General features: G+C 35.1%; 1 protein-coding gene across 7 annotated transcripts in view; it reads right to left on the reverse strand.

Moving 5' to 3' along the window:
* LOC140445313 (uncharacterized) overlaps window positions 1-23,161 on the reverse strand; it is a 450,063-nt gene that overhangs the window by 211,490 nt on the left and 215,412 nt on the right. For 2 of the 7 annotated variants that reach the window (XM_072537278.1, XM_072537277.1), the window contains exon 1: window positions 7,427-7,671. The exons of 4 other annotated variants lie outside the window; for them this stretch is intronic. In XM_072537278.1, coding sequence (XP_072393379.1) covers window positions 7,427-7,439 — 13 coding nt within the window. In that variant the 5' untranslated portion in view covers window positions 7,440-7,671. Of the gene's footprint in view, window positions 1-7,426; window positions 7,672-23,161 lie in introns of those variants that run through there. One more of the 7 variants, XM_072537284.1, reaches the window with a different exon arrangement.

The raw sequence follows: 23,161 nt of genomic DNA on the forward strand, positions 1-23,161 counted from the left end.
CAGACAAAAGTAATGCATCAAGTAGGTTGTGCCGATAGTAGGTTATGGACAAAATCGCATGACAACACCATCTGTCAAATATTGTTTGTAAACAGACTTAAGATTTGTGAAATAATGTCGCAAGTAGAAAAAAAAAGTGGTGGAGTATTTGTATAGAAAGGGTGTCCGAAACGTTAAAAAATTTGTGCAATTGACTGAACTCGGAAAAAGTGCAGTGTATGAGACAATAAAGAGGATAGATATGAGACATAGACCAGTTTCGGTTTCGGGTTCGGCTTAGTGGGAAATTTGGAAATTTGAACGGTAACATTTTCTCTTGATAGGACTTTTAGATGATTTGCACCAAGCTGGAAACAACTTTCATCAGATATAAAGACATTATTAAAATTATCTTCTCGAAAACGTTGACAAAACTCTATTCTTCGTTGCCTTTGCAGAGGTGTCATTGTAGGGATTTTTTTTGTATTCATTGATATGCAGCCTTGCTTTTTCAGTGACATGGGGACAGTTTCTGGGCACACTTTTATTCTTCGTTGATTTCCAAATCTGTTCGGTAATTTTCGAAACCCTAGGCGCGGATTCAAATATAACAAAGTGATGAGTACATTTAGGCGAGGAAACGAAGCACTAAAGCTACCAATTTTCTGCAGCAAGAACGAAAAGAAAGAAAGAAAAATGCATTTATAAAGTGCATAGAAAATGAAAAATTTGCAACTATAATTAGAAAATATCGAATTAGTTTAATTTTGTTACTCGGTGGTTTTCGAGGTCGCTAAATACTAATATAATAACGACGATGTTCTTCCAGCTCCCTGGTTCCCAAGGTGGACATCGTCTTATGGAGTATGTTAATTTTATTCTAAATTAGCTGACAGTCATCATCATCATCATCATTTTGGCTTTACAACCCTGTGTGGGTCTAGCCTCCCCAAGAATTTTTCTCCAGTCGTCCCTATCCATCGCCTTCCTCCGCCAAGCACGTATTTCCATATTTCTCATGTCTTCATCGATGTTATCTAGGAATCTTGTTCTGGGTCTTCCTCTTCTTCTTTGACCAAGCTGACAGTTATCACTCATGGGTTTTCGAGGTCGCTGAATACAATTAATATGATAAAGACGATGGCTCTCGACCAACCTGGTGCCCAGGGTGGACCTTATCTTCTGGAGTTTTATGATATTTTCGTTCGAAATCAGTCGAAGATCATTACTTGGAAGGTTTTCAAGGTCGCTGAACACAAATATTATGACGGCGATGATTCTCAAACTACCTGGAGTACAGTCTGGATCTCGTCCCCTGGAGTTTTGTTTTTTTTTTTTTTTTTAAACAGTCAAAAGTCATTACTCGGATGTTTTTGGAGTTTCTGGACAAGAATATTACGACAACGGTGATCCCAAAGGTACCTGGTTTCTAGTAGGAACCTGGTCTCCTCCACAATTTTTATTAACATAAAACTCCAAGAGACAGATACCTTGGAGACCATCTCCATCATAATATTCGTGTTCAACAACCTTAAAAACTCCCGATTAATAACTTTTGACTGATTTGAATTAAAATAACATAAAACTCCCAAAAAACGATGTCCACCCTCCACCAGGAAGCTAGAGAACAATCGCCGTTCGCGGCGAAAGCACCTCGAAATCCCCCGAGTAATGACTGTCGACTGATTTTGAACGAAAATAACATAAAACTCCAGGAGATGAGGCTTACCCTAGGCACCAGGTAGCTCGATTAAAATCGCCGTTATCATATTTGTATTCAGTGACCTCAAAAACCCCCCAAGTAATGAATGTGGCTGATATAAAATGAAATTAACATACTTCAGGAGACGAGGTCCATCCTGAGCACCAGGTAGCTCCAGGACCATCGTCGTTATCATATTCGTCCTCGACGAGTGACGACCTCGAAAACTCTCGAGTAACAAAATTGAACTCATTCCTGTCGATATTTTCTGAGTTGCAAATTTTTAATTTTCTATGTACTTTGGAAATGCTTTCTTTGTATACAAAATGCAATATATTATCACCATGAATTTTGTTCACAAACTTTCCTGACACTTTCTCGAATCGAATGCAAAAAGTTGCATAGTGATTCATCTCGCTGCGGGAAATTGATAAAAAAAATAAAACAGATACCTATAGTTACTGCAAATACGAGCAGTGTTGAGGATAAAACTACTTCTTGAGGTTTCATTAGCGTTATATTCTGATATGGAATTATGGATAATAAAAAACAAGGATGCAAAGAAAATCTTTGCAGAATGGATAACACAAATGAAGAAGACACGAGCTCAAAACCATTAAAGAGCGAAAACTGCTCCATCTGAGACATGTATACCTTATCGAATAAAAAATAACTGAAAGTAAATTAATAAGTCAGAGAAAAGAGATTGATGATTTAAAAATCTGCAGAAATGGTTCAACGCTTTCAATAAACATTTATTTAGCTCAACTATCTTAAAAACACACTTGACCTTGACGATTGCCAACCTTCGTAACGAAGACGACATTACAGAATAATATTCCACCATCCTAAATGCGTTGCGGTTTTGTTCTCTGATCTGCTTACAAAAATTTCCACGAAGAAAAATAGTACATGCATTGTAGTGATTCACTAATCGACTAACCCACAAATGATTAACAAACAATAAGACTTCTCGGAAATCTGCATTTGAAAAACGCCTGTGATTTCCGTAAAAAACAATTAGCTACGATAGTTGGTACAATGAAAATATGCAGAATGTACTTTGCAGTCGAGTCCGACCATTTCAAGGAAGTCTTGCTGGTGATTCTAGGCGGTTGGCAACTATTTGCGTCGCTTGTTTTGAATAATATAATTAAGTTGGCCGCGATCTGAACAGCGTTGCCGGTTATGTCGTACCGGTAGGAAATTCACAGAAATATGTTCTGTCCAACAAAATTGTTTTTCTAAAGAAACGCCAAATAAAACTTTATGAAAAATAAAACTGAAAATTAACGAATTGATATTTCACGATACTTTCTTGACGACGGAGGAAACAACAAGTTGCTTAAGCTATTTTTACGTTATATCTACATTCTTAGGTGGTATTTTCGTACCAAATTAATGTGTTTATATCCATTTTATGCCAAACTAATGTGTTTCTATCCAGTGCTACATATGGTCCATCTTGCTTTATGGCATGGAAACGTGGACTTTGAAAAAACATCTATCAACAAACTTGAAGCATTTGAAATGTGGTCATTGAGAAGAATGATGCGCATACCTTGGGTGGATAGAGTTCGAAACGATGAGGTCCTTAAGAGAGCCGGCGTGGAAAGAGAACTCTTTGAATTAATTAAAAAACGCAAGATTGGTTACCTTGGGCACATATTGAGAGGAGGAAAATATGAAATACCACAGTTAATCCTACAAGGGAAGATCGAAGGTAGGAGAGGAGCCGGCCGCAAACAATTATCCTGGTTAAGGAATATTAAAGAATGGACAGGAATACACAATATGGGCACATATTGAGAGGAGGAAAATATGAAATACCACAGTTAATCCTATAAGGGAAGATCGAAGGTAGGAGAGGAGCCGGCCGCAAACAATTATCCTGGTTAAGGAATATTAAAGAATGGACAGGAATACACAATACAGGCGAGCTGTGTCACGCCGCCAAGAACAGAATTCTAGTAATGAGATAGTCGCCTACGCACTTTGGTGTATGGCATGTTAAGAAGAAGAAGAAGAAGAAGATCCATTTTATCGTTATTCGTAAGTATATTATGTCAAGATGATATTTGCGTCTATATTACCGCATTTTGAAGTTTCTTTCATTGTTTCCTCGGTTATTGTGTCCTTAAATGCTTAAATGACATTGATTTAATAATTGTAGATTTCGAAGGAGCCCTTAGACTTCGTAGACATTTTCACAATGCGACTTGAAAGATGTTTATAAATATATGTCTCGAGGGAGCTATATGGGATTTCTATGGTTTCGGCAAGGTCACACTTACCATTGTCAATTAGATTAATTATGTTTCTTCTAGATGTTCGAAGATATAATATACATACGTACTTATATTTTCATAAATATATAAATATATATGTACATATACATATATATTTTACTTCAAGCACTAGTATTGTGCTTGAATACTAGTGCACACATATATTGACTATAGGGCAAGTGTGACCTTGCCGAAACGTCGTCAAAACAATAATTATTCAACGCGGAGTCAAACCGAGAAGACCACAGAAAGCACCTGTATGTATATATATATATATATATATATATATATATATATATATATATACATATATATATATATATATATATATATATATATATATATATATATATATATATATCAACAGGTTACATAAGAGTAGGTACTTGTGTGAGGGTTATCGGCCAAATGAAGTGGAGAAGATAAACAAGGATATTGATACTATAGAATATGGAGGTAGAAAATAATAAGTCCCTTCACGTTCTCACGTATAACATTGGGTTATACAGCTTACACAAAAAAAAATTACACAAATCGTTATTTACATGCTTCGTGACACCAACATCGTACCCAAGAAAATCTCTCTCCCACCTCTCGGACTGTTTCGACTTCTGAACCAGATAACCTCGAACTTGTCAATCTTCAAAAGATCCTTTTTGTCAAACTTCAATCGCATTACATTTAAACCATCCATGACAATATTATTCCTTAAGGAAGAAACTTATTCTCTACATATCATTTATGGTAAATGTTCCTCTGTGCCAGTACCTCTAGAAAGTTTCGTATTGTGACCTAGAAGTTTCTCTATCCTAACTGTGAGCTGTAATTTCTTTTCTTTGTAATTCTGTGGACAATTTTTCCGTTCTATACCTAATCTATCTATAATTCCGGGTACAAAGAGTTACTAATGTTGAGGTACTTCGTCGCATGTGTAAACAAAAAGAATTACTAAGAATAATCAAAGAGAGGAAAATGCAATACTTGGGCCATGTGTTGAGAGGCGAAAGATATGAATTACTTCAAGTTATACTGGAAGGAAAAGTACAGGGCATAAGATCAGTAGGAAGACGCCAGAACTTGTGGCTGAAAGACCTAAGGAGATGGTTCGACCGCTCATCCGCAGAGATCTTTCACGTAGCAGTTTCCAAAACTACAATTGCCATTTGGATCGCCAACCCTCGAAAGGAGACGGCGCAATGAGAAGAAGAAGAATACCTAATCACATCATGGAATTTTTAATATCTTACGATACAATCACGTTCTGTAGCTAATTCCATTTTTTTTTTCAAATTTCACCTCTATGGACAAGAGAAAAGCCAAAAAGTGAAAATAAATGTAAGTAAAAGTAAGATATATTACAAACGACAAGCTCTAGATGTAGTAAAGACGTAGAAATGGTTAATAGTAAAGATAAAAATCAAATATAACCACCGTTTCGTAGTTAATTACATTTTTTCTTTGAAATTTCACCTCTATTTACCATAAAGTAGCCAAGAATTAAACAAACATAATACAATGAAACAAACATAGCTAAAAGCCAAATATATTGTAAGTAAATGGAAATTGATATAAAATAAATATTAAAAGGTCAATACAACGGTTCAAAGGCTTTTTTAAAACTAATGTTTAACGCAATAACTTTAGACAGAAGAAATGGGAGCTCTTATACTTTTAAAAACATCTCGATGTATATTTCTACATTGGAGGTTTACGCTAGGACCTATCGATTCGTAGACTAACTGCTGGTTGCGTTACAGATTACAAAAAGCTGTTAAAAAGGCTAAAATATAACCCCCGAGTCTTCATATTCAAACTGTTTTAAAAATAAGCACATAAAAAGTGTCTGAGAAACAAAGTTTTTTCCATATAAGTACATACATAAATTTTAATTGGATTTTAAAAAGTAGAATACTGTTATAATACCTGAATAATCAGCAATAAATGAATCTTAATTTTTGAAGTCGTAAGATTTTTACTATTAAGTACTCTTCTTACTATAACGTAAGATTCTTACTTCAATGAGAATTCAACCGATGCATTCTAAATCAGATATACGCAGTCTCAATTCAACGCTCAATAGCTCACATAACAATGTGTGTGTAGACCACCATATGGACGAACGAGTTAAATACATGTCTAAGTCTTCCATGTTGACCAGATTCTATCTTGACCCTCACTTTTCTTGAATCAATAAGACCTAGATTTTGCTGTGAATAACTCAGAACTCTATTTTTCCGATGAATGTGACCCGCAAGTCTTTCAGCAACATCATCTAATTAGTCATAAAATCTAAGAGACGTCATAATAATTGCGAAAGACCACTCTCAACCATATTGTATACCACTATATACACCATATTGTAACCATACCACTTCAATACCTGCTAAATACCAAAGGTCCATGATTACTGTTGCTCGAAAACAAGATTATTAACAATTTTTTTAAAACATTTGGGGCATACCCAAAAAATAAAGAATGACACAGATACTCTTACGGAGGCGGCCCATAGAAATTATAAGGAGAGGAAGACCGAGGGCAAGATTTATGGAAACGGTTGAAAGAGGCTTAAAGGAAGTAGGTGACTTGGACTGGAGAAGAGAAGCAGAAGATAGAAGAAAATAGAGAAGTATCGTTAAAAACTTTAGTCAAAAATAGTATAAAGTGATTTGAATGTATCAATATTGTTTGAGTACAATATTACAGTTTCTTAGAACCTATCTTTAAAATTTAAAGCATTTTATCTTTACTATTTACAGCAACTGACCAAACTTTGGTACGCTGTCTCTTTTGCTTTCATAAAACAGTGTAATTATTGGATGATTAATTTTCGTAGAAAAAAAATTTACGAATAGAGCAGTATATATTTAAATATAAGTGTAAGTTTTTTTTAAAGAGTAATCATAATTGTGTTACGGATTCCGATCTCTCAGCAGAATAATCAAAATAAAGTATTTGTAATTTTTAATTTGTGGGTAATTCCCAATGATACGTTAATAAAGTACAATATGCCATCATAAGCAAGTTTCAGAACAATATTGTTTCTAAAAATCACAAAAACGACATCTAACCACATTATTATACAACTTTACTATATATTATAGAAAGCATGATGTTATCTATCACACATCCGTATTTTCGTAAAGTACATCTGGCAACAACCGTTTAATTTTAACTCAACACTGTTCCTCGCGTATTAAACGGTGATTAAACCAACTCATAGATTATGTTCTCCTAATACTGGGAGGAACTCTTGTCCAGTCTTTTGCTGAGACATCTTCTTCAAAGCGTTTTTTATCTTTAAGTAGGAGTACCTAGACAATCCAGCCATCGTCTACATTATTTTGAATATACACGAAATATATTTTTTCCAATTGAATATGTTAAAAATAATATAAAATTTAGAAAAATGCGAAATTTTCTTTTAAGATTTTCTTAAAAAAAGAAATTTTATAAATACCTTGAAAGAACATTTTTACAGCGAAATGTCAAAATCGGGATTTTCAACAACCTCTTTTCCAATCATTCTCGAACCACAAAGATGCCACTTGTGATGGGGGAATTGTTTATTAATTTTTCTCTTTTATGTGGGATAAAAAACACCTAAAACTATTACCGAAGAATGTCCTTCACGATTGGCGGTTCATGTGTCTACGATGTTATGCAATAAATGTGACATTCTTCATTTTAGAGGTCATCAAGCCTGAAGTTTCGTCTAGCTGGCCGCGATGAAACGTCATACTATTTAAATTTAAAAGAAAATGTTAAATGCTTGTCAGAGATAGTAAATACACGGGCGGGTCTGTCGATTATCCTGTAAGGGTATGTAAACTAATAAAAATAATGATATTTATGTGGTGGCTGCATAATTAAAAATATATTTTGGCAGCAAATACAAAAATAACTAAGCGCTATAAATGGAACGCTGTTTTTATTGTTACATTTATACTATTTAGTGTATTACTTGATGACTTGCATTAAATTTGATAAATTAAAGCTTTATAAAGTTGATATAAATTAAGTACCTATGTATTTAGAATGATAAAGTAAGTATATTAAAGATTAAAAAAAATCTTCTTCATTAAAAGAAGATATACCTAACAAACGTTGGAGACTACCGACCAATAAATTTATTATAATATATACACGAGGGTTATTACAAACACATAAAATTCTAAGGTTGATACACTCCAACCAGACAAATACTCGAAAAAACATGGAGTCGCGACAAAAAGGCCTAAATATAAATAAATCAAAAGCATAGCCAATGACTAGCAAAGTGTCGACTTAAATGGAACTCAAATATCCAAAAACATACGAACTTTACCGAAGAATAGGACTGGTTCAGAAAAGGAAAGTTTTCAATTTCAATTTCAATTTCAATTTCATGTGTCTTGCCTGTCCTCACATACGATGTAGAAAGGTAGAAACCCTCACCCTGACAAAAAAAAAACAGTAAACAAAATATGAAGTAAACAGTATGCTTAAACCTTCAATGTTGGGTGTATTTCGCAGAGCGTGGATTCCACATATAGAACAAGAACCAGACTACACGACTGGAGAGAACAAGTAATCAATGGACTAATAAGTAATATAATACAATGTGTGTTAAATAAATGCGTTGTTACGGTGTAAACTAGGCTATATTATATTTACAAAGAGTCGCTTCCTCTATCCAGCGGCACCTCAGACGAGTAGAGATATACATACTTTATAAGAATCCATGAAAATAAGCAAATTAACATTCTTAGAGATTAAAGATGCACTTGATGCGCTTACTTAGCCAGTCAGTCATCTCAAATTACAGGCTTAAAAATACGCACGTGCAAAAGAAAGATGGTGCGAGGGAAAGATAGGAAGAGACAGAGAGAGAGAGAGAGAGAGAGAGAGGGAGAGATAGAGAGGAGAGAGAGGGGGAGAGAGAGTGAGAGAGAGAGTGGGGAGAGAGGAATATTTAATAATAGGTCCACGCAAAGCACTTATTGACAAGAAAACTAACGAAACCCCATGCGGATCGATATCTCAAAAAATTAATTATGGAGTTTGTTTCTCAAACTTATGAAGAGATATCTACTTAAGGGCAACAAACAGGTGAACTTAAAGAGGAGTACCATCACCCACGATATGGAACTATTGATATAGAAGTAGCCGGGGAATGTGAAGATAAGGTTTTGCCGGAGATATCGCGATAGTTGTTATCACGGGAGAATTTGATCTCGAATCAGATGCGTCTTGCACTAACCTACACAGAAAAATAGATAGGAGATTCTCCATGAGTCGTTCCAAGACTGCTGATTGTATACAGCAGCGACAGGACCAATGTTTATGGGTTAGTACTGTCGTCAGATAGTAACCATCTTCAGACCTATAGGAAACAGCATATATGAAGACCTAATGATGGCCACCTTCTTCTTCTTGTGCCACTCCTATCGGAGATTGGAAATCATCAAGGCTATTCTGACCTTGTTTACAGCTGACCTAAAGAGTTCATTAGTGGTACAGCCAAACCACTCTCTCGAATTACGCAACCATGACATTCTTCTACGGCCTGGATTCCGTTTTCCTTCTATTTTTCTTTGCATTTTATTTTGAAGTATTTATGTCCGTATGAAGAATGCGTATTTATGTCCTCTCATCAGGTGACCCAAATATCCGAGTTTTCTTCGTTTTATCGTTGACAAAATTTCTGGGTAGTTTCCTATCCCTCGCATTACTTTAAACAGTAGCGCACCTAGAATTTGCCTCTGGGGGGGTTTTGGTTGGTCACCAAAATTTTTTTTATGGTGTTACCTCCATTTTGAGTCCTTAAAATGTGTAAGTAATAGTGTCGGAATAGGGTCCTGGGGGAGGGGGTTTAACCCCCAAAGCCCCCCCCCCCCTCGGTGCGCCACTGACTTCAAAGTTTGTGACTCTTTCAACCCAACTTATCTTCAGCATTCGACGGTAGCACAACCTCTCGAAACTTTCAATATTTTTTATGCTGTTCTGTTTGAGAGTCCAGGCCTCTACACCGTATAATAGCGTGTTAAATACGTAGCCCCTTAGCATTCTTAATCGTAGAGGGATGCTTATATCTCTGTTGCAGAAGAATTTCCTCATCTTTATGAAGGTGACCCTGGCAATTTCGATACGTCTTTTTATTTCATTTTTTGGTCTCCAGTTTCGTTTTTGAAGTCCCCAAGTATTTATAACTTGACACTTTTTCAATTTGAATGCCGTTTATACTAATATGTGCTGGTTGTATCATGTTCTTACTGAAGACCATATACTTGGTTTTTTTGATATTGATACTTATGCCATAATTGTTGCAGGCAATATTTGTATTTGTAAGTAATCGTTGTAATTCTTTTACTGTTCTTGCAACTAGTACAGTGTCGTCGGCGTATCGAATATTATATGTCCACCTAATAGTCATACAAATACCACTGGTATTTGTATGGAAGAGACAGAGATATGAAATGCCTTCCCTGATTCAAAAACAAGAGAAATAAATTAATAAATATAAATAATTCTAAACTAAGTCGAATAAATCCATAATTACCTATATTGTATCATAGAGTATCGAAGTAATTCTTCCATTATAGTACAGCTGTATGCGATTTAAATAATTTTGTGTATGCCATACTGTATATCTAAATACTCATAATAATAAACTAAATCGACTTTGGTATGATCACCACGCACTAGCATATTCACAAAATATGCAAATAAGTCTCTCAAGAAAGTAGTAGTAGTAGGTTGTCTGTGATCATCAGCGGTAGACATTAAAAGTAGGTTTATTATGACATGCAAGCAACATTCCATCGAAAGTGACAATACGTCGCATTGGTGAGACGTCAGACGGCATAGTTTGTCGTTACAATGGTTATAAACAAACCGAATGGCTGGAGTATTTCCACAGCAGTTCATTTTAAACTCTTCAAAAAGATATATGATTAATTAGTCTTATTAGATTATTTTAATGTTTATGAATAGCAATTTAAATTAGAGCAGGTACATACCTTACAACACGTTTTTTAATTCTGCTAAAAATACTTTAGTATAATTTACTCACAACAAAGCTTTAATGATTTATTGCAATATCATGTTACAACTAATAAATTCTCAAAAACAATTTAAGATGAACTGCTTTAGACGTTTAGAATGAAGACCTCCTCAACAACACATGGTTACGTTACGTCACCACTAACGTAGCCTATACTGTTTCGTATGTTTGCGATCGACATCCCTTCTGCATTATCGTATCTTTACATGATTATTGGACATCGCACCTGAAAGACACACTTGGTGGGCCATTAACTATAGACATAATTAGAAACTAGTAGTCGTATGTACTGTTGTATCAATTCTTCAATGTCAAACTCATTATTTTCGAAGCGTGCAAAGGTCACCCGATGAAGTTGCATCGCCGCGACGGTCATCTATATTGTATACGCAGGGACATCAAATTGTTCTATTTGAATGCGAACCTGACCATATGTATCGGTGGGAGTCTATTTTAAACATTTCTACAGTTTACCGTCTTTTCGAGTGGTTAAACGTATTTATAAAGAGATAAGTATATTGTACAGTGGTGCGGTGAATAACAGTGCATTGATTGATGCTAATATATACCTTATTTTGAAATATCTCATTTTGTCACAATCTCGAATTTAACGTCAAAAATATCGTTTTGTGTATGTAGTCTGATTTAAAAAACCTGCCATTAAACTTATCTCTACAAGGTAAAGTTAACAGAGTCGCACTCACTCGTGTTAAAATGAAAGTCAATTTTAGAAGAAACCTCGCTCAAAAACTTTTTAAAACTAAGATGTCAGAGATGTCACGATGATTACGGATTAACAAACTCTGTCTTACTCTATCGTAACTAAACAACAATTACAACTTTTCCCAGCAAACCATCTTTTGAAACACTAATACAAACCAAAAATATAGTTTTCTCGTCAAGAAGTTTGCAACTACCTTTCCAATAAATAAATTGTAGAATATTTCCTGAACGATTATGGAGAAATTAAAATTGCAGAGAATATTATTAAAGCAAGAAGACTAGTTTTCTTGCAAAAACTGATTTATGTGTAATGTTTTTTCAACAAAAATGTATTACTAACCTTTGCCTCTAATACTATCGATATCTTTCTTTAGATGCGGTACTACAGATCCTCAATATAACCATTTCCTTAGTTTCTGAACACAGATTATATTATACACCTAATGAAAATGTGATTGTTCCCAAGAAAATTGTCATTTATGTTGAGAATATATAATTTTTCTCGCTGATGGATTAAAGTAGCATCTAAGTTATCTATATGGCCACATGGCCGCATTGTATATTTGTGCTAGCTCACAATCAAGAATATCCTCAGCCCCAACTCGATACTAATCAAAACATCTTTAGTCCAGTCGTCAGAGATTTGACCTCTAAAAATCATATGAACAAGTTGAATTTGCTGAGAATGTTAATTTTGGGAACCCAAAAAAGATGCAAAACCGTTTACCACTCCCACTCCCGGCTTTCCCCTAAAACGCCACCTTGTGTGGGTGGGAAGAAAGCGGCGCCGTAGAAAAAAACTGGAATAGTAGACGGTACTGTAGACTAGCGTGGAGCTGCATACTATGTATTTTTAAAATTTAAAGAATATATTTCAAATTAAATAGCAAAAAGTAATTTTATTATTTATTTATTTTTTATATTTTAGACAAATTCAATTAATTATTATGTTTGCTCCTAACGTCACCTGTTAACGTATTAACAAAGCATAGAAATATACGTTATTTACTCATAACAAACCTGTAAAATTCAGACCAAATATTGATAATAAAATATAAATAAATATCATTTGATAGTAAATTTAATTATTATATAAACTAAATATTATGTTTAAAAATAATCATTGTATTCATATAAAATTATTTTAAAACAAGAATTATTATAAAAATTTAAAAAGGTGATTTAATATTGTTAATAATCTAATGACAATTATGACTTTTATTTAATTTTGACAATCGTTACGAATCGAACCTTTTAGTGACAGATAATCTTTTAATTTTTTACTTCTCATTTAATGACTATACTTTGTTGGTTATTTTTCATGCAGTTTTTAATTTAAACCTGTTTAAAGCAAATATATGATGACTAGAAACGAATTGATCGAGAGTACTGAATCGATTTTCAAGAATCGCTATTCTATGACGCTATCCGTGAGTACGTCATCTTGTGGCGCTAGTTCCGTGACGCTCGTCTTAGCATTTTACTGTAGAGAAAAAATACAACGCCAGTATAGAAGTTTTGCTTCAAAAAAATGTTTCAAGTAAAAAATGTAGCTAGATAATTCTGAACAAAAATGTTTAGGTATTAGCACTTTTTGTGTAGAATCAACCGTTCTTTCAAAAACAACGCTTGAAGCCACCGGCCACAAACGATCGTACGTCACGGGAAATGCCTCCACGAATTGTTGGGTGGAGTTTGTAGCTCAAGTTGTTTAGTTTTGAAAAACGTGCTTGTGTATTAATTAAAAAGAATCGATGTTAAACGTTTTAGATCGTTCTATTGTGAACGTTTAAATTCAGCGTTTTGTCGGCATATTTTAAATTCCTCACACATCATGCTACACTATCATTATCATTGCATACGAACGCTACACCCTTCACCTTTAAAACGCATTTTGATTTTTGTCGATAGGACACTGATCAAAAGATATTGAATTTTTATCGTCGAGTTGATACAAATTTAATTTAAAATTGATTTCGCGCGCGTAACTAACAATCAAAATCGCCGGTCGCTTCAAGCGTTGTTTCTGAGAGAACGATAAAAAGTTTCAATAAACATTTTTGTTCAAAATTATTTAAGCTTCATTCTTTATTTGAAACATTTTTTCTACGCGTACAGATTCTTGGTAAATCGATTTTTCCGTCCTACCCCCTTGCCTACGAAGGGCGTTTTAGGGGGAAGCCAGGAGGTAGGAATGGTACACTTTTTCTCATATTTTTTGGATCTCAAATGGACATTCTCAGCAAAATTCAGCTATAATTCAGTAGAAATAAAATCAAATTCAAATCAAATTTATAGAAATAAAAATAAAAGAAAACTCATACAAAGGAAACTGCAAAAATCCGTGAAATAATGGGGTCTGAAGAACAGAAAATACTGAACAACAACCTATCAATCAGAAATATTGACTTCATTGTGTATATCTACTGTAGAAAATCCAGAAATTATATTTGCAGAAGCAAAGCCAGCAGCAACAAAGAAGCTAAAAGCATACACCATTACAATAAAAAGCATTAATCAATCTCCATTGCATCATTTATTGAACCAACAAATAAACTATTTAACTGAAGGAACAGAGCCTATACGGAACAACGAAAAATTTGTCAGCTTTCTCGCGGATGTTGATGGTTCTTGCAAACCGATTGAAATCGCTTGAAAATATACTACATTTAAACCTGGGCTTAAAATGTTGACAGAAATATATCTTAAACTCAAAGAAAAAAGTATCAAAAACAATATTACAAAAATAAGAAAGAAAATATGTAATAAATTAGCTGCAGAATTAATTAACCGATCTGACCCAAACGACAGATACTTCCCAATATAGTTCATTTTAAAAAACTATAAATGTGTTTTATATATTGTAATATAAAAATAAGGCTTAGTGAGAACGGTGTCAGAAACAAAAAATTCCAACAAATTAATCCAGAATTACATATGAATTCAGAAAGTTGTCTAAAACGTAGGAAGCAGGTAATAACACAACGGATGAGGATAGAATTCACTAGTAAATTAGGCGGTTTGATACGAAAGGACGTTGCTACTAGCCTAAATTTTTTTTATGTTGGTACACTCTTCATATGAACATACGTCAAGTTTCATTTTAATCTGCCAATTCATTCTTTGTTTACCAGCCATTTAGTATCGACGTGCCACAGTATTTTTTGCAATGAAAAAAAAAAAACAAGTATCGTGCAGGGATTGAATTTTTATTTTGGGAAGATTTAAAAGGAAAGGAAATTTATAAACGAATTTTGAAAGTGTTTGAAGACTCTTCGCCTTCAATTAGTATTTAAACGTGGTCGTACAAGCCTTAAAGACGATCCATGTCAAGGACGTCAAAAAACAGCAACAACTCCAGAAATCGTAGAAAAAATACAGGATATCGTATTGGAAAATGGTCGAGTGAATGAAAGAGATTTAGTAGAAGCTCTAAGCATCCCATTGGGTAGTGTAAGTAATATTTCGACTGAAGTATTGAGTTTCAGAAAGTTGTGTTCTCAGTGGGTGCCGCATTCGCTAACAATGGAACAAAAACACATCCGAATGCAACTTTCTCAGCAACGTTTGGAGCATTTCCGAAAGGATAAAGTGGATTTTGTGCGTCGATTCATCACTATGGATCAGACTTGGGTCTATCACCATGATCCTGAATCAAAACAAGAGGCTAAGGAGTAGTGTGACCCTAGTTCTTCGACTCCAAAACGAGTTTGATTCCAGAAGTCGGCCAAGAAGGGGTTAGCATAAAAAAATTCATGCGTGGAAAGATTTTTTCATCAAATGTTGAGGTCATAACAGCTGTGGAAGCGTATTTTGCAGCCCTTTCAGATTCTCACTTCATGAATAATAAAGTGAATTGCAAATCATAAAATTGTATTTTTCTAACCGAACCGCAAAACTTATTCAACATTTAAACTCAACATGATAGTAGAAGAAACAAGAAAGTCAAATTTTTTTGGGGAACGACGAATGTAGTGATAATGATGACAATGATGGTACAATTTTTCTTTAAAGCATCTGCAGATGTAGGGTAAACTGAGATTGCCAGTCCTATCGTAGATCCTTTGACGACTGTTCTTCAATTCTTAAATTCGAACGTCTCATTCTGTGTCACTAATAATCTAAGAATCTTGGGTTGGGTTGTTCGGACTCTCAGGAAAATAAATCAGAAGAATCTCGGAATGAGAAACGTTATTATCCTCTGCGAGTCTGAGTAAGATCCATGAAACATGAAGATATATGAAAACATCAGCATGCAGCCTGGTCTGAACTGTAGGTTACTGAATTTGGGCTTTATATTTGCCATTGACTCCATCTTTGCTATTTTGTATAGAAACTTGAATTTTATGCCTGTCCGTAGGGTGCCCTTCAAGTATTACGTAAGCAGATTTATTACAATTGTTTACCCCCCATCACCCTTGTCAGCAAAAGTAAGCAAAGCTCTTACCCCCCCCCCATATTAAACATATTGTTTTATGCATTTTTCTTTTAATATATTCCATTTTTGTATTGATTTATGAGCAGCAGTTATAATTAAAGAAATAAGAAAATAGATTTAGGATAAAGGACTTTAACGCACATAATATTCAATTAAACAATCTTTATTGACACTGAATTCAACATAGAGTAAGGTAAAAATATTATAATCTTAATAAGTAATATTACGAACAAAACAAACTTATTTAAAATTTTTGGTATACATATTAATTAGTCTTCAGTGCAATCCATGACTCTAAGTTTTCGATGATATTAGATTTTTGCTGCTTAATGTTCAATGTTGTGTGTCTGTTCACTTTCATCCGATTTTGGAATGTCTACGTCGTTCTCATTGAGTCATTCAACATCGTGGTGCCCTAGACTCTTATAGGCCTAACTTTCATATCAGTGTGTGTGTTAACTTTTTTATGAATCTTCTCGATGTGACGATTTAGTGACTTTACGGAAGCATGAAAAAGACCAAACGTTTTGCATGTTTGACTTAATAGCTTCAATTTTACCGTCTCTGTGGAACAAAAATAGTCGTAGAACATTTGTCGTACGGCATTTGCAGGAAATCATGAAGTGAAGCATTATGGCGTAGGGCCAAATTGACTGGAAGATTGAGAAATTGCTCTCCACCATCCAAAACAAAGTCATCAACTGTTTGTTTTACTTTTACTGGTGGTGGAAGAAATATATTGTCTAGTAATCTAAATAGGCAGCTTCTTGGACGACAGCATTATATGTTTTTACATTTTGCAATTGGAAGCAAGTATTGGCTTTCACATACTGTTCTGAATACCATAAATATCCGGGAAATCAGGAAGATCTTATTCGCCGACCCAACATATTTTTCAGTAACATTATAGCCAACAATTTCCATTGAACTCCATACTTCAGCTAACACATTTATGTGGGTTGTAACATATGTAAAAAAAGAAAATAACTACTGCTAACGTAATCGCCATCTAGACCCCATTATTCCATGTCATCAAAAATAAGCAAAGCAAATACCACTCTGCCTACTCATAGTGCTTATGTAATACTTGAATAGCCCCTAGGATAACTTATTGACGTAACACAACAGGTGTACAACCAGTAAGAGAATTTATAAGAAAATACAACAAAAGTGATGACAAATAAATCATCTTTATCACTAAACAATTAAAACAAAAATTTCTTGAATACAGTAGATCAGTACACCCTATATCTTGTGGATCTAAAAAAGTCTTCGTTTTCCTTTTTGACAAGGTCAAACTGAGAGGCGCCATTCACTAATTATATATACACAAGCAAAATACCACTAAGCATAATCAGAACGATCAAAAACACATCATGTGTTTTCCTACATCATAAAAATATTTTCCATAGTGAAAACATTATATACGGCTAAAGAAGACTTATGATTAGTAAAACTTGTAAGTAAATTATTATTACCAAATTTAAGAAAATTAATTTAGATCTTTCACATACATCAGGTACTATTAACGTCTTTGCTTAAAAAAAATCGAGATAGTATTATTATTATGACAGTAATTTCAACCAGTTGTCAATAAATACCTCCATAATTATATGTATCCTCTACTGCTAATCCAACAATTTATCAGCACCTCGTAAGTTGTCTTATAATTATTATAAATGAATGATGTTCAAGGTCGCGTTTCGATAAAATGCACTATTAAAAACTGGAATGAATCTAAGAACAAATCAAATTTCACGAAACCGATAAAGAATCCGTGCCGTCGAAGCATATGCACCGTATCTTTAATTTTATGGAAACTACGATGACGTGGTTTTATTGGCTCAATTTCACGCTGATTTTTTACGGAATATAAAAGACCACTAACTAAAGAATGGAATCGTAAAGATGTTTTTTCAAATGAGGTTTAATTTGTTTTACTAATTGTTTTGTATTTACTAGCGAAGGATACTTTTACACTATTTATACGAAAGAGTTAACGAGTTATTAATTAAACTGTACTAAGACTAAGTACTAAGACTGGCAAAATACATAACAGCTGGATTTAACGACAAATAGTACACATGAGCAGTGTTTCTCGATGTAAGCAAAACCTTCGACAGAGTCTGGCATAAAGGCCTAATATACAAAATGAGAGGCTACGGATACAGTGAGGCCATGACGAGACTGATATCTTCGTACTTAAGAAAAAAGAAGTATTAGGGTACGAATAGGACAAGTACTATCCGAGCACGGAGCTCCGGAGGCTGGAGTGCCACAGGGAGCAGTCCTGTCACCCTTACTGTACACAATATACACCCGAGATGTTCCAACAACACCAAGAACACTACTCAGCCTTTATGCAGACGACACAGCGATTGCGGCGAAACATGGAAACTTAGAAGTAGCGGTCAACAATCCAAAGACAGCATTTAATAACAATGAAGAATTGTGTATCTAATGGAAAATAGCAATCAATTCAGGGAAGACACAAGCAATCCTATTCAAAAAGAAACCCCAGAGGAACAGCTTTTAGTGCAAGATAATCCCATCAAATGGAAAAGAGAAGCGAAAAACCTATGAGTCACTATGGACCAAGGCTTAATCTTCACACAACACGTGGACACAACCATCCAGAAAACAGCAACGGCCAGAGCAGCAATAAGAGGACTTACAGGTAGAAAAAGCAAACTGCGCATAAAGACGAAAATTAGACTGATAAACAGCATCATACTTCCAATATTCACAAATGCATCTCTTGCATGAGGACACATAAGCAATTCAAATAAAAAGAAAATACAAGCAGCCCACAATAACATCCTCAGAGAAGCGGCAAATGTACCCAGATACGTCGCTGAACGCTTTCTGTTTAGAGAACTGCAACAAGTAAGGGTAATAGATAAAATGGCAGAAAAAGCCAGAAATAGGTTTGCAGAATTAGAGAATCACCCAAGCCCGATCCTGCGATAGTTAATAAGATATGATGCGTTCCATCGATGGACGCACAAAAGACTAAAACAGCAAATCCTGGCAAGCACATAAAGTCTAGATAATTCGTAGCTTTACCAACAGAAGAAGCCACAGCACGCAGCACTGGAAATTTTAATAATTGTTTCACAGGCAGGACAACCTTAAAAAATAATAATAATAATAAATAAATAAATGCTTTATCAACCAAAAAAATCAAAAATACTAAACAAAAAGGCGACAGTCATTCAAAAAAATTAACAAAATCCAAAAACCTGGCATGAGGGGCCCACATCCTCGGGCACCGAGTCGCCGAACTCTAGAAAAAGCAGGAAAAGAGTGCGTCACGCTAGAGTGCATTGATCAGGTTAGGATATCGTATTGAAGTTCTTGTACCCAGGACTTCCACACAAAAAGCATTTGGCTGATAGTGAGCCCCTATCGCGCATCAGAGTGCTATAGGGGGGAAAGGGATGGCCTGGAGCATTGGAGCGCGGTGGAGTGGTTCCTGATAACACGAATCAATACACCTCGCTTCGATAAATTGTAACACCCGGATGTCATTCTAAGGGGTGTGCAAGTCTCTCAGACTGGGTTAATCATATAGCTTGCTTGCTCGTAAGTAATCGTTAACACCAAAACATGAGCCAAAAGATTACACGAATGGAAGATGTACAAGAAAGCCAATTGGATGCAGTACGACTGATTATGACAATACATGGCTCCGAATAGGAAAAAAATGTTCTTTTTGTAACGTTTCATTTTTACGTTGTAAAGATAGCTTTAGTCTGTAAAGGTTTAGCTTACATGTATATCCATATGTAGCCCATAATATGTCAATCCATAAATTCAAAGTCGTACACAATGAAATAGTGGAAAGCCCTTTTAATAGATAAACATTTGTAGGAATATAAATTTAGTTTATGTTGGTATTATAATTCTATATTGAATGTTTTTAGTGTTAAGGGTTGGCACTGCCTGTGTATGAGTAGTGTGTCAGCTAGTCATTTATATTGCAACCAGGCATTATTCATATAATAAAAACGTTTATAGTTGCCCAAATATTCCATCTAAGTAGATTCTTTCCCACCACGCATTATAAGAGGTTATGGGCCCAGAGTTGTGGGAATTTGAGAAGCTTACACATGGAAATAATTTCTCCAACTGGTTATTCAGAGTAAAATTGTTACTAGAAGCAGCTGGCGTCTTAGTTGTAGCAGCCCAAGATTAACCTGCAGATGATTTCCCGAAAATGTTTTATAAAAATGTTTTATTCCGTTAACAAGTTCAAACCATAAAAGTCATGTAATTCAGCATGGTGACTATGCTACTACTGGCCCGTAGAAATAAAGCGATTCGATCCTCAAATGACGTTCGAGTAAAAAAAAATAGTAAAAAGTCAATTAAAAGCAGGAGGAATCGTAGAATCCATCTGTTGGATATACAGTATACACACGTAAGACAAATAAATTTAATATTGCATATTAAATAATCATCTTTTGTCCCCCAAAAAGCATCGCAAAAATGATCTGTTTAAAGAAGTACTTTGAAGCTGATAAATTCAAAGTCGTATTCAATTAAATAGTGGGAATCCCAGCTTTTTAATAACCCTCCACGGCTGGCGCGCGGACATAATCTCCGCACTGGTTTAAACTTCTCAATTTTTCAAAAACTACTCACCCTTTTGTTCTAATAGCCCACCCATGTGCCTCCCACAAATATTAATCGATTGCTTCACACAAAGTGTCAGCCGCATTCTGTTCTTTGACGTATTTGACGAAAAGGTATTAATGATTGCGGACAAATTATCCGCGCAATAGCCGTGTTGTTTTTAAATTTTGAACGGTTGTCAGTTATTGCAGTGACGCACCCAGAATTTGTCTGAGGGGGGGGGGGGTTGAATTTTTTTTATGCTACCTCTATTTTGAGTCCCTAAAATTTGGTTGGGTTTTAGTTTAATTTAAAGTACTAAAGATAGCAGTGTCAAAGATTCAGGTATCTATTATCCTGCCTACCAACTAAAACCACCCTCTCTTAGTTGTGCGCAGTTGACTGTCGCACGTACCGTACTCCGAAAGTGGGGTGGCCGCTGTAAAGCTGACGACATTTTTGGAACACTCCCTTCTCTTATCTAGATCTTATCTATTGTTGTGCAGCTATTTTCTTGTGGCATTTTAAAGTAATTACTATTTTAATGGGAATAAGCCACAATTGAAGGTTAAAATAAGTTTATTGACATTAAACAATACAATACATTTGTATGACATGTAAATACAATACATTTTGAAGACAGCTATCGCCGTGTTCCCGTTCTGCTTCGCCAATCCTCCCGGTCCAAGGCATGCTCCTTCTCCAAACCTCTCGATTCCATCGCTCTTCTAGTTCCTTCATTCCATGAGCGTCGAGGTCTACCTCTTTTTCTTCTTCCAGGGGGCTTCCATTTGTGAAGTTTTTGGGGCCAACGTTCGTCAGGCATTCTCAATAGGTGTCCAAACCATCTTGAAACTCTTCTTTCTATTCTGTTAATGACCGTTTCTGTAGCATTCATGTAATTTCTTATAGATTCGTTGGTCTTCCTTTTCTGCCTTGATGTTCTAGCACTTCTTCTCAAATAATCCATTTCAACTGTCAACAATCTTCTCTTCAGGTCTGCATTAATTGTCCATACTTCAGAGCCATAACAAAGAAATGATTCAACCACGGTTTGCCCTATTCTTTTTTTGTTCCTTTTGGAAATGTTGCGATCCCACCATAAGGAGTTTAGACATCCTACAATTTTACGTCCCTGATTAATTCGATGTTTAATTTCGGTTTCTCCCAAGCCGTTCTTAGCAATGAGTGCACCTAAATATTTAAATTTTTCAACTTGTTTGATTTCCACGTCCTCGTCTATCAACACTTCAAACCTTGCATCTTAATAGATAACTAAATATTCTGTTTTCTTCATGCTGACTTGTAACCCCCATTTTAAATATTCTCTGTATAGACGATTTATCATAAATTCTAGATCATAAGAATCTTGAGCTAGGACAACTTGGTCATCCGCAAAGTTCAGGGAGAACAGTACGTCTTTTCCTATGGGGATTCGCATTTCCTGGCAGTGGTTTTTCCAATTTTGAAGGGCTGTCTCAATATATAAATTAAACACTAAGGGTGATATTCTGCATTCTTGTTTTAGTCCTTTAGTCACTTTTATTGGCTCTGATAGTCTATTTCCGATTTTTAGGTAAGTAGTGTTATCCTTGTATACTTCTGTGATTATTCCTAAAAGGTATGGACTAATGTCGAGTTGTTGTAAAGCTTACCACAATTTAAGTCTTGGAACTGTATCATACGCCTTTTCTAGGTCGATGAAGGCTAGATGTACTTCGGTACCAACCGCTAGTCTTTTTCTATTAATTGTTGGAGTATAAACAAGTTATCAGTGCAAGATCAAACATCAAAAATTCAAACGTCAATAAATTTATTTTAACCTTTAATTGTGACTTATCCCCATTAAAATAGTAATTAGATCTTATCTCTGTCATTGGTCCGGTTGGTGTTTCTCTTCTTCTTCTTGCTTTTTAATGACTGCTCGGATGTAATTGTGAACACTATTCCATCCCTCCGTACTTTCCGTCATCTTCACGATCATCTCTCTTACAGTCACAGGGTTCATACCTATTTCTTTATACATTTTGTTTTTCTCCACTGTACATCTATTACACTCCAGCATTGTGTGAGTAACAACGTCGGAATATTCGCAGTATAGCCATTTATCTCTATCTGTCTTTCTGAACCTATGAAGATACGCCCTAAAACAGACAATTTACCCAGTCCCTTAGGCTCGGGATCAGCATCTTGATCCACTGGGCAACATCTGCCTTGTTGTTCCACTCTTCTTGCCATTTTTCCATTGATCTTTTTCTTTCTTATTTTTTTTGTAGCTGTTGTCAAATGCTCTCTTTTCTCATAGAGATGTCTCTGTTCTACTGCTAACACATGCAGAGGAACACAACCCGTGATAGTCCACAAGGCTGCCG

Source organism: Diabrotica undecimpunctata, chromosome 7, assembly GCF_040954645.1.
Source record: "Diabrotica undecimpunctata isolate CICGRU chromosome 7, icDiaUnde3, whole genome shotgun sequence".
Classification (NCBI taxonomy): Eukaryota; Metazoa; Arthropoda; class Insecta; order Coleoptera; family Chrysomelidae; genus Diabrotica; species Diabrotica undecimpunctata.